The sequence below is a fragment of the Artibeus jamaicensis genome, unplaced genomic scaffold (genome assembly GCF_021234435.1).
Source record: "Artibeus jamaicensis isolate MK-2021 breed Jamaican fruit bat unplaced genomic scaffold, CSHL_Jam_final contig_354, whole genome shotgun sequence".
Classification (NCBI taxonomy): Eukaryota; Metazoa; Chordata; class Mammalia; order Chiroptera; family Phyllostomidae; genus Artibeus; species Artibeus jamaicensis.
The window spans coordinates 15970673-15987294 of NW_026521803.1; the positions used below are offsets into that span (position 1 = coordinate 15970673).

At 36.8% G+C, this 16622-nt stretch overlaps 1 protein-coding gene across 1 annotated transcript in view; it reads left to right on the top strand.

Annotated features, from left to right (window-relative positions):
- Window positions 1-860: 860 nt before the first annotated feature.
- Window positions 861-16622, top strand: part of DSG4 (desmoglein 4) — a 51417-nt gene continuing 35655 nt past the window's right edge. Inside the window, exon 1 of the mRNA XM_053664317.1 lies at window positions 861-917. Coding sequence (XP_053520292.1) covers window positions 861-917 — 57 coding nt within the window. The remainder of the gene's footprint in view (window positions 918-16622) is intronic.

Genomic DNA, 16622 nt, shown 5'->3' on the forward strand with positions numbered 1-16622 from the left:
AAAGCAATCGATATTTTCCTCTCATGTCAGTGTTTCTCTCTCTCCCCACTTTCCCCTTCTCAAAAACAAAGAAAATCAATGAACATGTCCTCAGATTAGAATAAAATGAACATTAAAGTCTTTTTTAAAAAGAACTAGCCCTTGTCAAATTTGTCTAAGACCTATACATTGTCAAACACACGGCCTGCTTTTCTGTCTTTGTCTTTCATAACTTCTGGTAGGAATCTGAAAAAAAACTATTCTATCTCCTTTGAAACACTTCTTTCTTGGCTTTTATAATACCATCCTCTCAGGATATTACTTACATTGTATTGGTCAACTCTCTTATTCTTTTTTGTTTGCTCCCCACCTACTTGACTTTTGAATAGTGATGTTCCCCTAAAATTTGGTCCCAACACCTGTTCTACCTAACATCCTACACTGTCTATTTTTTTCCTCTTACAAACAAAGCTTAAGTATGACAAACTTGGTATACCCCAGTCTGTGCTATACCATGTCCCAGTCATCTTCCTTCTTACAAAACCTGGGACAGGTCCTGACTCAAGAATGTTCCCAGAACTGCTCAAAAAGTCAATCTTTGATTCTTACTAAGGTTCATATGTGGCTGGACCCAGAATGTAACGTGTCACATTTTTCAAAGGAAAGTATTTCACTGCGTTCAAATGAGTAGATATCACTTTCAAAATATAGTGGTACTTCAGTACTTGTCAGTTACTTTCAGAACTTGTGACCAGTGCCAGAATTGAGGAGCACTAAACAATAAAGTGTTTTCTCTTGTGGGGCAGCCTCACATAGGTCCTAGCAAGTGCGATGAGTTCCAAGCAAGCACCAAGTGCTGAAACATTTTTTTTCTCATCAAAATGCAACAAGTACAGGTTTTGATGAGTTCTAAAACTGACGAATACCAAGGAATGACTGTAAGTTCCAGTTTCTGCTTGATAAGTTATGGACCTGACTTTCTCGGGTCAGGTCTCAGTTGGGTTCATCCAGAGGCAGACCCTGAGACAGAATTTGAGGTCAATCTAGAAAAGCAGGGTGGGTGAAGGAACTACTGGTAGGGACTGGGGGAAAGGAATAGGGAAGGAAAAGTTGCCACCATGGACAACTAAAGCTCAACCCTCCTGGGGGAAACCAGAGGAACCAGTGTAATTTTACCCAAGTACTGCAGAGTTCAACCACCCAGGAAATGAGAAAATTGTGTATTTAGACAACGGCTACCACCAGTTAATAGTTAAGGGCTGCTCCAGAGACAGAATTCCCTGTGCCTGCTGTGCAGGTGGGCAAAATGACTAGAGCACTAGTGAAGTAAGAAGCTCAAGTGTTGACAGAATTTGGATGTGTGGGCACAGAAATGATAAAAGCGAAATATGGAGAGGGCACCAACAGGATCTGTTACAACCATTGGTATACTCCATAGCACTCTTTGGTAAAATGTGCTACAAGAATTTTCCGATTTGACAGGTTTTTTTTAGCTTTCTACTGTAAATATGAATGGACATAAGCTAAAATACTAATGGGTTAGATTTAAAAACCATGATATGAAATGGGAAAGTCTTTAGGTCCCCCTTGTAATTAATGATGTACCTTTATGACATTGTGACATTTATGTTAATTAGATGCTTATACCCATAGAGCATTTAGACATATAATCATTCCCCTATAATACATGACTTAGCTTTACTGTTATACATTTAGGAGTGACCTTAATAGATAATTGGTTTTGATGTCTATTTACTTCCAGAAGAAGGACTGTGAGTCAATTAAAGACATTCTGTTTTGTAGACATAACCCAAACACTTTAATCACTCATCTCTAACCATCATGCCAGTCTCTGAGACATGTTCTTGCACCTGACTTATTTATACAAGTACACCAAAAATTTTCTTATCATTAGTTGGATATGCAAGTAATTAAATAAAGAATTTTTAATTAATGAGTGCTACACAGCGGTCAGCACAGTGACAAGCAAAAACTTAATAATCATTCCTTAAATATATGAATAAATGCCATCCATTCCCTACTTAATTTTTCTACAACCCATCCTTGCATGGATAGCCTGTGTGAACACTGAGCCCCCAGATCATATCATATTGCTCATCAAATCTCCACCATTCCCAATACAACTTTCTATTCTGAATTATTCTCTGGCATAACGATGCCTCTTTTCAGTGTGTAGAGCATGTTTAGAACAATGATGGAATATGTCCATGATAAATATTCTTAGTAAATTTTGAGTAGATTTTTAAAAACATTTTATTTATTTATTTTTATAGAGGGGAAAGGAAGGAGAAACAGAGGGAGGGAAACATCAATGTGTGGTTGCATCTCACCCGCCCCCTACTGGGGACCTGGCCAGCAATCCAGGCACGTGCCGTGACTGGGAATCAAACCAGCAACCCTTTGGTTCAGGGGCTGGAGCTCAATCCACTGAGCCACACTAGCCAGGGTTTAAGTAGATTTTTCTTAACTTTGTACAAACTATCTATAAAAGCCAAAAAAGGAAATACCTTACTTCATGGTACAATATTATAAGCTTTCTCTATGAGATAGAGAAATAAAATAATGATGGTCACTAATAAAGTTCTGTTTAACACTTTACCAATGGTACAAAAGTACATGGGAAAGGTTATAGGGATTTGAAAGAAAAAAATGAAACTAGTTATTATTGTCAAATCAAATAATTGTGCAGTTAAAATCCAAAATAATCTTCAGAAATATCATTCAAATTAAAAATAAGGGTTTAGCCAAGCAAATAAATGAATCAAACAAACAAGCAGAAACTCATGATCACAGATAACAGTATGGTGGTTACCAGAGGAAAGAGGGGTGGGGCAGAGGGAGAAGTGGGAATGAGGGGTAAAATACATGGTGACAAAAGGAGACTTGACCTGGAGTGATGGACACACAGTACAATATACAGATGATGTGTTGTTATAGAATTACACACTAGAAACCTATACAATTTTATTAATCCCAATAAATTTAATAAAATTTGAAAAAATGAGTTTAACAAAATTGCTGAATACAAAAATCAAAAATCAAAATCAACTGTATTTCTATCTGAAAGAGAATAAATGTTAAAAACTACAATTAAAGAAAATATGTCATTTAGAATAGTACTGTTATAAGCCTACAAATAGTCTGTGTAAGATTTTAACAGTAAAAAATAATAAAACTTTATTAAATAAAACCTAAATTCTAAAACGCTGTTCCTTGCTTGTATGTTCCAATCATAACTCAAAATTGAAATATTAACAATTCTATCTATTTTATTTTAAAATATGGTACAATCCTAAATACATTCCTAGTTTGCTGTGAAATTGGTGATTCTAAAAGGTGCGGGAAATGCTATTGGCCAAGAAAAGCCAAAGCACTCTAGAACTGAACAAAGTGAGAGAACTTGCTCTATCAGATATCAAGACTTACTATAAAATTATGTAGTTAAAACAGCATAGAACTAATACAAGAATAGACAAAAGGGAAAAGAGAAACTAAAACCAGATACTCACTTTTATGCACACTTTATCTTTATTTTTAATATTATATTTATTTATATTTTATTTGTAAGTTATTTATTTGATGCACACATTCCAATTTATTATCATTAGCAGTGCAGAAAGCATAGTCTTTTCGATAAATGTGCTAGGACATTAAGGTCCACGTATGAAAAATACAGGTTGAATTGATCCCATGCCATCTATAAAAACTATCTCTAGATGACTTAGAAACTTAGCTATGTTGAGTAGTATTTTATATGTGTGTAAAGCTTCCTTAAATAAGACACAAGAGGCAACTAGTCACCCTGGCTGGTGTGGTTCAGTGGTTGAGTGCTAGCCTAAAAATCAAAGGGTCGCTGGTTTGACTCCACGTGCAAGCTGGGTCCCCAGTGGGGGGCATGCAAGAGGCAGCCACACCTTGTTTCCCTCTCTTTCTCCCTCCCTTCCCCTCTGTCTAAAAATAAACAAATAAAATCTTTTTAAATGGGGCACCCAATCAATGTTTTTTTAAAAAAGACACAAGAGCACTCACTGTAAAAGAAAAAATAGTAAACTCGACTATTTCAAACATAAGAATTTCTATTCAGTATATCACTTTAAAACACGATGGAATACTAGCAGAAATAAGCTCCTACCCTTTGCAATAGCATGAATGGAACTGGAGAGCATTATGCTAAGTGAAGTAAGCCAGGTGGTGAAAGAAAAATACCACATGATTACACCTATAAGTGGAACCTAATCAACAAAACAAACAAGCAAGCAAAATATAACCAGAGACCTTGAAATTAAGAACAAACTGACAGTAACCAGAGGGGAGCTGGGAGGGGATAAATAAGGACGGAAAAGGGAAACGTTTTCAGGAACACGTATAAAGGACACATGGGCAAAAACCAAAGAGGGGTAGGATCGAGGGTGGGAGGTGAGGATGGCTGGGGTGAGAGGAGATGTAGGGAAAAATGGAGACGACTGTACTTGAACAATGAACAATAATAAAAGAAAAGAAAAAGAAAAAGAAAAGTCATAGAATGAGTAAAAATATTTGCAATGCCTGTATCCAACAACCCATAGATAGGTATAACATAAAGAACTACAAACTATTTTTAAAGAGATCAATATAATTAAAAATGGAAAAAAAAACTTTCATATGCAATTAACAAAAGAAAAATCCAAATGGTTGATAACTATATGCAAAGATATTCAACCCAAAATAATCAGAGAAATCAGTATGAGATACAAGTACCTAGCCTGCAAATTGACTAAAATTTAAAGTCTGACAATATTTTGGGGGTCAGTGTTGGTGAGCAAGAATTCAGGATTGTCTCACTTTAAACTTCTAACCCTCAGAACCGTAAGATAATGAATTTATGTTGTTTTCAGTCACTAAGTTTGTAACAATTTGTTACCATCGCAATACAGAACTAATAGATAGCAGGATAGTTATATAATACCCTGCTATATGTAAAAATATAGCCATTCTCAATTGCAAAAAAAATTTAAGTAGAAAATAGTTGATACACCTATGGCAGAAGTCAGTTTCTCTTACATGCAAACTGTGTTTATAAATCAATAATAAAGACATCAATGACACAGTGGAGAAAAGAAAGTATTTCTTATAAAAAGAAGCACAAATGGCCAAAAGCCTTCCCCTGTGAAGGGACAATAATCTTATCATACTTTTTTAAGAAGTCATATTTGCCTGTTGCATTTCTCCCTGAGCAGCTCCACAGGCCCGGACTAATTTCCCTGGTTCAGTAGTTCCTCGACTTCAGCCTGCAATCTCAGAATTACTGAGAAAAATATGTTAAAAATGAATTCATTCTAGGTTTCATCGCTAGGGATTCTGACCCAGCAAATTTGGGGTCAAGAATCTGCATTTTCTGCATACTGGACCATATGTTTTTGGTCCAAGTAGTCCAAAAAATATATTTGAAAGAGTACTGTCCAGACACGGCCAGGTTGCTCAGTTAGGTGGAGCATCACCCCATACACCAAAAGGTTGCGGGTTCGATCTCCGGTCAGGGCACATACCTAGATTTCAAGTTCATCCCTTGTCCAGGCAAGTAAGGGAGGCAACCAATTGATGTTTCTCTCTCATACTGATGCTTCTCTCTCACTCCTTGTCACTCTCTCTCCTTCTCTCCCTAAATCAATAAAAACATATCCTCAGGTAAGGATTTAATTTTTTAAAAAAGCATTGCTTTTGACTTTCTTATTCCTGGATTTTTCCCCAAACAACTTTAGCCAGCCCATTCAGACTAAATGCATAGTAACATCCAAGGTAAGCTATATACACATTACAGCTTTGCCAAAGAGAGGAACTGCCACTGCCCTCAAAGCAGCCATCTAGGTAATGGCATCTAGGTAATTATCACCCTGCAAGACTGCTGCCACCGGGGTCATGATCAGGAGTCAGGGACACAATAAGATGACATTTAGGGGGATAAGTATGCAGCTGGTATGTAATAAGTGTGGAAGTAATACACTTTAATTAAAACAAACCTAGGAGCCATGTGATTCTTTGTGTACTTATTCAAAAAACATCCCACACCTAGGACTTGAAGTCGCAGAGAGAATCCACAAGACACCTTTGTCAGGGCATATGATTTTATTTAGTGTGAACTAATAGCATCCTTATGGTAGTAACGTAACTCCATAGGAAACTGACATTTAATCTCTATGATTTCTAACACCCACTAAATAAGCTGGTTTGCTGGCACCCTGGTTGCTACACATACATCAGCATTAATGAAGGGACAGGGTGTTTATCTTAAGGGGAATGTCAGGCAGTATTCACAGCAACAGCTCTAGGTAAACAAGCTTTGTTTACTTTTTGTCCATCCCCAGAGGCGCGTGCCAATGAAAATCCTTTTGCTTGAGTCAACTCTAAACCTAATTGCCTACTGCATTTGACAAACATAATTTAGGACCATAAATATTTTTTAAATTTCCTTTTCTCTAAAACCTGCTTTCGAGAAACAGCTGCCCTTGCATTCTTAAATAATAGCCATCATAATTTGATGGAAAACTTTGCACTAAGCTCATTTTTATACTATTTGGTCTGTATAGATTACATGTCTTTCTTTCAAAAAGAATGTGCAATGCAATGTGTTGAATTAACTGCCTTCTGTAGCATTTTTTAAAATATAAGTATTAGGACACTTATGTTTTAGATGAGTAATTTACAAACTTTTTCATCTTTTAGTGCATGTATAAACTTATTACTAAAATCCTTGTGGCATACCAAAAATATATTTTTTTGCCAGTCTAACAAAAAAGTAGTTAGAATTTTGATACATTCACACGAGACAACTATTGTGTTGGCTGCCATCACTGTTTGTGTTCAACGGTCTAAGGGAATAGAGATCAGTGCCCTAACTAAATAGGCAGGGGTTGCATGTTTTAAAAATTCTTGCAGCACAGGGGTTGAAAATCACCGTATTCAACAGATACAATGCAGAGGATGAAAATGCCCCATGACATTGGAAGCAGGATGTTATATTACAGAAGCACAAGAACAATAATTAAATATCAAGAGCATCTCTGAAATTCAATGCACACTTTCACATGAGCTAATGAAATACTACTGGTTTAAAATCAAACATAAATAGGACAGATATAAATAATAGGACAAATTCTGCTCGCAGAGCCAACTATTAAGCTCAACAATTTGGTATACTATAAAATATGTAAAGTTATTTTAAAAAAAGATAACATTGAGCCATCAACTCTTTTCTATTTTGCCTTCACATATTTAGCAAATATTAGAAAGTGGCCTGGTATTTATATAAATTGGCTGTAAGTCAGGACAATAAAGAATTCTTTATCTTTGGCACTAATAAACTGTACCTATACCTATAACATGCATAGGAGAGAAGTTAGAGAGAAGAGATTGGATTGGATCTTCCCTAGGGTATCTTTAAGCATTAATATTTCATGCTCTGTTTCTATGATGGATGGTAACCCACAGGAGAAATGGAAGTAGCTGCTACTTATGTGTCTAAACTCAGGACCATGATCAAGCTCTTCCTTGAAGAGGGTTTTAATTGAAATCCTTCGAGGATTCTACTTTGAAATCCTCTCCCAAAAAATAGGTACAAATGAGGTACCAGGGCATCAAGAGGCTACTTCTTAGTTATTGCAGATTCTTTACATCTGCTCGTGATAATAATCTCCAGATTATAATTCTAGGTACCATTGAAATCAGGAGCTACAAAAGGAGAATCTGGAGGAATCACCTAAATAATCTAATGCCTATTTCTACTGCGTGTTTACCTTTTCTTTGAAACTCATCCTATGAATAGGAACTCAGGTAGATTAAACATTTTATATTTCAGAAGAAACCAACTATCATAGTATAAATATAAAGGGTGAAAACCATTGTAAAATATCTCCATCAAATGCAGCAAATGAAGAATATAATTTTCCCCTTGTGAAAAACAATGGCACATAAGGATTTAGACTTATTTCATGAATTGTCTTAAGCAAAGTAAATTATTCCAATTCAACACTAACTGAAATAAAACAAAAATGACTTAATTTAGCTGACTAAACAATGATCAACTTTCTATACAATGTATCTTAGTACAGTGCACTATTATAGGTTGCCTTGGGGCCTGCTTGGAAGTAGTTCTGGAAATAAAACAATCAGGAGAGTCACAGACTTCTCCCAGATCTCTCAGTTCCTTCTTAAGTTCTGAATGACCCATTGTTGAAGGCCGTAAATCCACTAAAGAATTCTTGTCGGATTCTCCCATTCCAAAGTGACTCTCCCATTCTCTACAGTGACTCTCATTGCAAAGGTCTCCCACCTTTATTTCTCCTTGATGGTCCAGCGCATAGTACTAGAAGCAGTGAAGCTTCTATACACTCTCTACCATTCTCTCATATGCCCCTTTAGATGCAGACACTAAAAAGAATGTTATGTACATGGGCCATGATAAACAGAATAGCACATAGAAAGAGGCCATCGGCCATATATTTTTTAAACCTTTTATTTGAGGGGTGGGTGGGATGGGATAAATAGATTAAAAAATGTACTTGAAAAGTAACTAAATAAAATTTATTATTTAAAAAAAACCTTTTATTTGAAACATTTTGTGTTCTTTTCTTGTGTTTCTGTGATTCAAATTTTAACACATTAAATTTCCACAAGACATAAACCATCTATAAAGCTGTTGGTGGTGTGTTTCTAGTGATAGAAACACACAGTTAGCCAAGGAATATTGTCACTCACTGGTCCAGCACAAATTCTTACAGTCCTTCTTTATTCCAAAATAAGTCAAAGGCTTTGTAGAAAAATAAAAACGAAGGTCACAATGCAGTTATAGCGATAAAAGGGTCTTTGGCAGGTCGGATGGGAAGGAACCGCTTCACTCCTCCCATTGGAAATCCCTGTCTCTTGGAAATCATCTCAAACAGCAGTTCCACTTGTACTTCTCATACACAGAAAAACAACAGGAAAATGCTGCTGTACCCAAAAGCCCGAAACTCACTGGCTCTATCAATAGACGATATATCTGTAGAGTAAAAATAATTTTATGTTGTTCTGACTGAGGTACAAAAGAAAAATTTTCTATGGGAGACATAATAGCTACATGTCAAACCTCTGGGCAAAAATTCATGAAAATGAAAAATGATAAAAGCTCAGTTGGATATAAAACAGTTCCAGAAAATTTATAATGCTTTGTTTACTCAAGTGTAGCTCTCCATAATTCTTGGTTTAAAGTCCTATCAAATGAAATAATGGATTAATAAACCATTTGGTGAATGTATGTCTATTAGCATTCTAGACAATCTAGAGAAACACCTAAAGATATATTTTAAAACATGACACCATACACATGCTTTACCTGGTCAGCTTAGATATTTTTAGACCAGGCAGATATGTACAAGAATATAAGATCTGGCTTGCGCCGATACACCCAAATACTACCTTTTTGTAAAAATTCATTGTTTCCCATCACTTATATATAATTTTCAGCTCTCTCATAAATATCTCAACATATAATTCATTTCTATTTATTTTAAGATACTATTCCAACCCTCTAATTGCCTTGACTCTCTCTTATGCTCCCGAAAATGCTAAACTGAGGTTCTGAAGACACTAAGTGCTACTTGGAATACATTCCATTACTAGAAATAGAGCCTGCCTTGTTTCTGAATTGTACTGATGGGAGAGTGAAGACAAAGTAGAGTCTCCCTTCAAAATACTCCAACCAACCCATATTAGCAATTAGAGAACACTTAACTGTATTTTCTTTTTATGTTAGTTGAGGTTACTGCCAGCCTGTAATTTTATTTTTTCAGGAGGAAACTATATCCTATTCCAAACCCATAGTAATGAAGGCGAAGTGAGAACTAAAGAGGGAAATGATTTTCAGGTGATACTCTGGTTTTTTTAGCCCTAAATTCTCAGATTTCTAATTTCAGTTCCTTCTTAATCAGTATTTATGAAGGTTTAAAAAGTGTTCCCACACAACATGGATGGAACTGGAAAGCATTATGCTGAGTGAAATAGGCCAGGCATTGAAAGACAAATACCATATGATCTCACCTTTAACAGGAAGCTAAACAACAAAACAAACAAGCAAACAGAATAAAAACAAAGACACTGAAATAGAGAACAAGTGGGCAGCGACCAGAGGGGAGAGGGAAGGGAATTTAAGGGGAAAATGGGGAGGGATTTTGAGGAACAAGTATGAAAGACACAGGAATGAGGACTGGGGGGGGGATGGGAGGGAGGTGGGGAGACGGGGCAGGGGGGGCCGGGATGGGAGAAATAGACAAAAAACTGTACTTGAAAAATAACTAAATAAAAAATTTTAAAAAAAAGTGTTCCCACGGTATGTGCTCTTTTATCAGCGAAACACCATGAGGAGTGAGCAAACTCTGTGTGTGGTTGTACCTTGAAACAAGTTAGTTAATGTTATATCACATGGGTTCCACTGTGTATTCAGGGAAAAAATGTGCCAAAAAAAACATGCTAGTGAAATCAGCATTCCTTTGTCTTAACCTCATTTTTTTCAGAACATTTTAGAACAGACTTCTAAAGGAGGGAAGCAGGAATCACCTGGATTAGGAGATGAGAGTTTCATTACTGTATCTTTCTCCCTACATCATATTTCACCTTTTCACAGTGCCCTCTGCTCAAAGAGTCATTCCTTGAAGTTGGTTCGGTGGTGGATGTGGATGTGTGTTGTCAGTATATGTAATTTAGCTTTTACAATGTTGGCAGTAAGAAGAAGCCTACTAATTTTATTCAGCATGATGATAGGCCCTAACATTTTAATTATTTTTCATGTTGTGAGTAATTTATTATTCATTGGGTATCTTCCCTGTAAATCTCATCTTCACTCTGTGAGATTTTTCTTTGGTGCCCAACAAAGGGTTTCATTGCAATAAGAATCAAGGTGTGTCTATGTTCTTACCCAGAACCCAAACAATGCCAGCCTTCCAGACCAGCCCAGGAGTTTGGGGTGGGGAAACAGAGTCATTATAGAACATCTTCAGTCCTCTACCCAGAGAGAAACACAGTGAGCACCCATGCCTTCCTGAAACGGCACCTCGAAGCACATCTTGCTGCAGAGCTGAGTTGAGGATCCAGACGACTAGGACTAAAGTCAGCCCTCACTATTGTTTGTGGAGAAGAGAAACCCGAAGGAATGGATTGGCTCCTTTTCAGGAACATTTACCTTGTGATCATTTTAATGGTAAGTAGGACCGAAAGGCCTGGGGAGAAAAGGCAGCCTTGAAGCTCTGTCTCTGTCACTTTATGGACTTTCTACGTGGGATTTAATCCATTTGTAAACCCCATCCTGCACAGGCAGTTTTCTGAGTTCATCTTCAGGTGATTAAGGATTCTCCGTGTTCAAGGGACTAAATGCTATAGAGTAGCAAGGTGAGATTCTGTCTGAATTAGACTTGAATAGCATAAGAGCCATAATCTAATTCAGATTAAATGCTAGAACAATTCTAAAATTTATAATCAGAAATAAAATAATTGTTCCATTTTATTAACTACATTTCTTATCTTTAAAGCCGACTGATAGCTACCAAAATCCCTGGTTCGAATGGGTTCTAAATTTGTAGGGAAGTTGATCAAGACTATTTCTTTTAAACAGTTATATCCCTGTGAGTTTCTTTCAGGGTGGAGGAATGTTAGCTTGGTCAAAATTACATTTCAACTAATTATGAAATATTGAAGTCACATGAAAAAAAATTCCTGGTCAGAAATGGCAAAAGAAAAATGAAGAAAACCACACCATCTCTACAGTCTAGGAAAGAAATATTTAGATGGAATTATTAAAGCACTTCTACAGTCCAGGAAGAAAACATTTAGATGATTTACTTCTTTAAAGTAAACGAGACATTTTGCATACTATATTACTGTCCTCCAGCCTCTAGGTGCCCAAGGCATGAAGAGCTTTCCAGTTAGGCATTTTGCATATCGTGTAGCCCATCCTTAAAAGAAGCAGCTCCTAGCCCTGGCTGGTGTAGCTCAGTGGATTGAGCGCGGGCCTGGGAACCAAGCAACCACGGTTCGATTCCCAGTCAGGGCACATGCCTGGGTTGCAGGCCAGTTCTCTCCCTCTCTCCTTCCTTTCCCCTCTAAAGATAAATAAATAAAATCTTAAAAAAAAAAAAGAAGCAGCTCCTAATGCCAGGTCCTTTGAGGAACAAAGATCAGCTTGATCAATTCACCAAACAATTGCCAATTCAATTAGAAAAGACTATTTAAGTAATCAGTTAAACTAGGTTCATTCAATGAAAGTCCATTGATGGTCAGATGACAGCATAATTCAATCAACGGTTAAGAAAAATAAGTGGAAAGATAAGAGGAGTGAATTATTAGGAAATTGTACATATTTTTTCAAAGCAAATAAAGGCAAATAGTCAGCTGCAACTCAGCCCTCCAGAAATGTCTGCAGGGGTGCTAGGACATAAGTTTGGAAAAGGATTTCTACCCTATTGTTAGGATGGTGTTATACAGGTCTAAAAAGCAGAGGACAGCTGAAGCTGGACAGGTGTGGGAATACACCGTGTCCAGCTGGTCCAGCAGGTACCATTCTTCTAGAGTTCACATCTGTGAACTTCAAAAACAGTGCAGGAGCCTAATGCTGCCAAAGGGCACACAGCCCAAGCTTGGAAAGAACAGTGGTAGAACATTCCATTCTCTGAGCTCGGGAGGCATCATTAAACAAGACCATTATTGAGAAATATTTGTAAACCGAAACAGCCCAAATAGAAGTGCAATGCCTTGTTATAATGATCATTATTTATATACATTACTAATGAAAGAGGGAAGAATTTGATTCAATCTTCCATGGAAATCAAGAAATATCAGTATAGAGCACTTATTCAACTTCTACGGGGTGTCTCCACGCTGTGACTCAGGTAAACCTTTGGTTTTCCATGCAGAAGGATGATTTATGCATCAAGATTTTTGAGGCAACTTCTGGGCACTAGATTTTGCTTCCTATTCTTCTCTGTACAGGTACATTTTATGACAATGTTATTTATTGAAAGAGTGAATTTTCTTCTCTTTGATCTTGAAAGAGAATTATATTTCAGATTCTTAGAATCTCTTCTTGGTAGTATTGATTTATTATCCTTCATAATTTTAGTGTTGTGATACTTAATTTCTCCCTAAAGATACTAAAGCATTTGCGTTTTGCATCTCATGGTAATTACAATAGACCTAAGTTCTTTTTGTATTTCTGATAGATCTCTTAAGATAAGTAATAATCTTTGCAATTAGGAAGGAGAGACTCTAGCATGTCTCAAGACCAGGACAAATGCAAGAATGTTAAAGGAGAATCTATATACTATTACAGATGTTGTAGAAAATGGGCATTCCTGCTTGTCTTTCATTTCCTGAACTTCAACTCTGGCCCTTTTTCATTAACTAAATCAAAGGCTCTGTGGAGCATCATTGCAGCTTACGCCAATAAGGGTGTGGCAGCCTCTCGGAGACTTATGGGTATTCTGTGTCATCTATATTTTAACCACAAAGAGTGCTTTAAATAAGGTTTTGACTGACTTACTTTATAAAAGCTATCCAAACTCTAAGCTGCAATAGGCATTTCATTTTATTATGTGAGTCCTTCAGCATTTTCTTCCTAAAGATGCTCTTCACGTTCTTCTGCTATAAAACACAGCACTGGGGTGGTGAGGTACAGTCAACACTAAACCAAGACTTAGAAGACCCAAAATTAAGTCACAGATTCCCTTCAAAGGGTTGCATAACTTTGGTTAAGGCACCCAACTCCTCAGGGCATCAACTGTGCTCCTGGGAGAATGCGTGGTCAGATATAATGTCACTGAGCATCTTCCAGTGTAGAAACTCAGATTCTATAATTGTCTCTATTGAATAGCTATTGTAGAAGTTCATATCCGACTCCCAAATATTATTTTCATAACTTTGGTTGGAGAATCTGAAGATTTAGGTGATACTATGGAGTATATGTTTTGCTGGGAAGGAATCACTTAGGGCAAAACAGCTGTTAGCTGTGAGAGGCCTATATTTTATTGAGTTGATAAGATCACAAAAACAGCCCTGTAGCTTTCCTCAGACAAGATTTTTGTGCACATATGGTGATCATTCATGCCACATATAAAATGTTAACCTTTCTATTAAAATTCTGATTCTTGGACAGTAAGGAAGGTCAGTGGCTAAACATATAAATATTATTTCACTGTAAGTTGAAAACAGGCATCAAAACTGATCATCAATTTAGGCCTGACCTAGCCACTTATCATTTTAGTTCTCACTTAAAACAACGTGATTCTGGCATGTGAAACAGAAATTTCTTTTACTATCAAGCAAATTTCTAGAAGTAGAGGCTGATAAAAAAATCTGTGTTTGTTGGGGTTTTTTGTTTTGTTTTGTTTTTTAGAGAGAAGGGAAGGGAGGGAGAAAGGAAGAAAAACATTAATGTGAGAGAGAAACATCAGTTGGTTGCCTCTGGTACATGCCCTGACTGGGGACCAAACCTGCAACCCAGGCGTGTGTCCTGGCAGGGAATCGAAGCAGTACTTTTGCGTAGCAAGACAAATGCCCAACCAAATGAGGCATGCCAACCAAGGCATGAAAAACAATCTCATCCAATTTCCTTTTTCATTCTTACTAAACAGAATATCTAAAATAGCATTAAATGATTGGTTCCAATACTGCTTGTTACAGGCATTTTTTATGTCCTCATCATACCAAAGACTATCTAGAAGTATATCTCACCTCTGTTATTTCTCTGCTGGTATAAGTGACTAAGGAATTACAAAACATATTTTAAAACAAGCGAATAATTCCTACCAAGTGTTGCTTTCAAATTCCTACAGAAGTTTTATATGCCAAAAGATAGTATTACTATTATATCACGACCTATAACTTTAATACAGTCTTGCCAATAATATCTGTTTATGGAATTATAGGATAAAAATCCTGCTCTAAAACAAATGGCTCTTGAGATAGATGCTTTCCTTTCTTCTTTTTAAGGTATTTCTTTTTTTAAAGAATTTCTTGATCCTTATTACCTAGTTGTATGACTCCTTCCTAGTCCTGAAGTATCCAAGGAGGTGTTCCTTATAAAGCAATGAATGTGTTGTTTGAGTTGCAGCTGTATTTCTTTCCCTTCCACAACTGGGACTGCAGTTGGAATTCCTTACTCACAAGAGCAGCTCTGACGACAGGGTGTGTGAAAGGAGTGACCAGTGAAACTTTCCGATATTACCTGCATGGGAAATGTTCATCCTTCCTTTCTACACAGAAAATTACACAGCTTACAAACTAAAAGGCCACTGCTTGATATACCTTCAATTATAAACAAAAGTGGTATAATTAGGCTTGAACTTGGCATCTCTATCACAGCCCTATGAGGATGGCAATTGCTTTACTCAGTTATTTTTATAAGTGTTATTCAGGAGAGGAAGGCTTATTAATAAGGTACTAGGTGTGCAAATGACTCCGAAAACTGACTTCAAAAAGGGAAGTCATGGAGATGAAAAGTAGGCTTGTTCTGTAGTGACTACTTGAAATATATTCAATTTGGAAGAGAGTAATATGTATTCTAACATTGCAATAAGCACATGTACTGACTTAGATTCCACACATTTCATATAAAATCACTGTATTCTCTCCATGAGAAAGTATTAAGAAAGAGAAAAGTAAACCTAGAAAAACTTGAGCAATTTGCCCAAAGTTGGATGACTATGAAATACTGGCTATCCTATTATTCTCCCTAGAATGTATACCTAACATAACAGGTCAGAATTCATCCTACACACAGAGGACAGTGCCTATCACGTAATATTTTAGCAATGAAATTTTTTGAATGAATGAATAGATTTCGTTTCCAGATCATCTTTCTTCCCAAGTCACTTCACCATATTTCCCGCCTACATGCTAACAGGCAACTTCATTGTGGGTAGTGAATTTAGGCTTAAAATTGAGACAACAAAGGAGTTGGTTCTCTTTCTTTTCTGCAGGATGTGGAAATAGCTCTGGTATTTGGTCTGTCATTGCTTTCCCATTTCACCATACCACACTAGCAGAACATTTTTATAGTTACAAAGCTTTTCGCCCATGTAAGGCTCCTGAAATGGAAATAGAAGTATTCTGATTTTACAAATAAAGAAAGTTTCAAGGCCTAAATGATGCACATAGCCCATAAGTGGTACCAGAATTTGAACATGGGTACCACATGTCCAAAACTCTATTGTTCCAGATTTGACTCCTTTCCCCTCTGGGCCAATGCTGCATCCTGTATGTGCTTCATTTGCCATGTCTATGACATTCCAATATCTTTTCCTGTTTACCTACTTTCCTCCCTCTTTTAACATGTGGTCCCTTTCAGGTCAGGTGCTCACTTCTCATCTTTCATCATATTCTTGGACATTAGCACAGACACATACATTTTAACTCTGTAGGCACTTTTATATTGCCAGAAAAAAGTCCCATTTGGGTTATTTTAGTTAATGCAATTCATTGTAAGGACAACCAAAGGGAAAAAAGAAGACAAGAAACTCTCATCAACTAGGCCATAGAGACCATAACACACTCAGGACACCAAAACATTTCTCAGGGTTATTTTTGCTCCCTCAGCTGCAGGTGCCTCTGACTCTCTTTCTGGT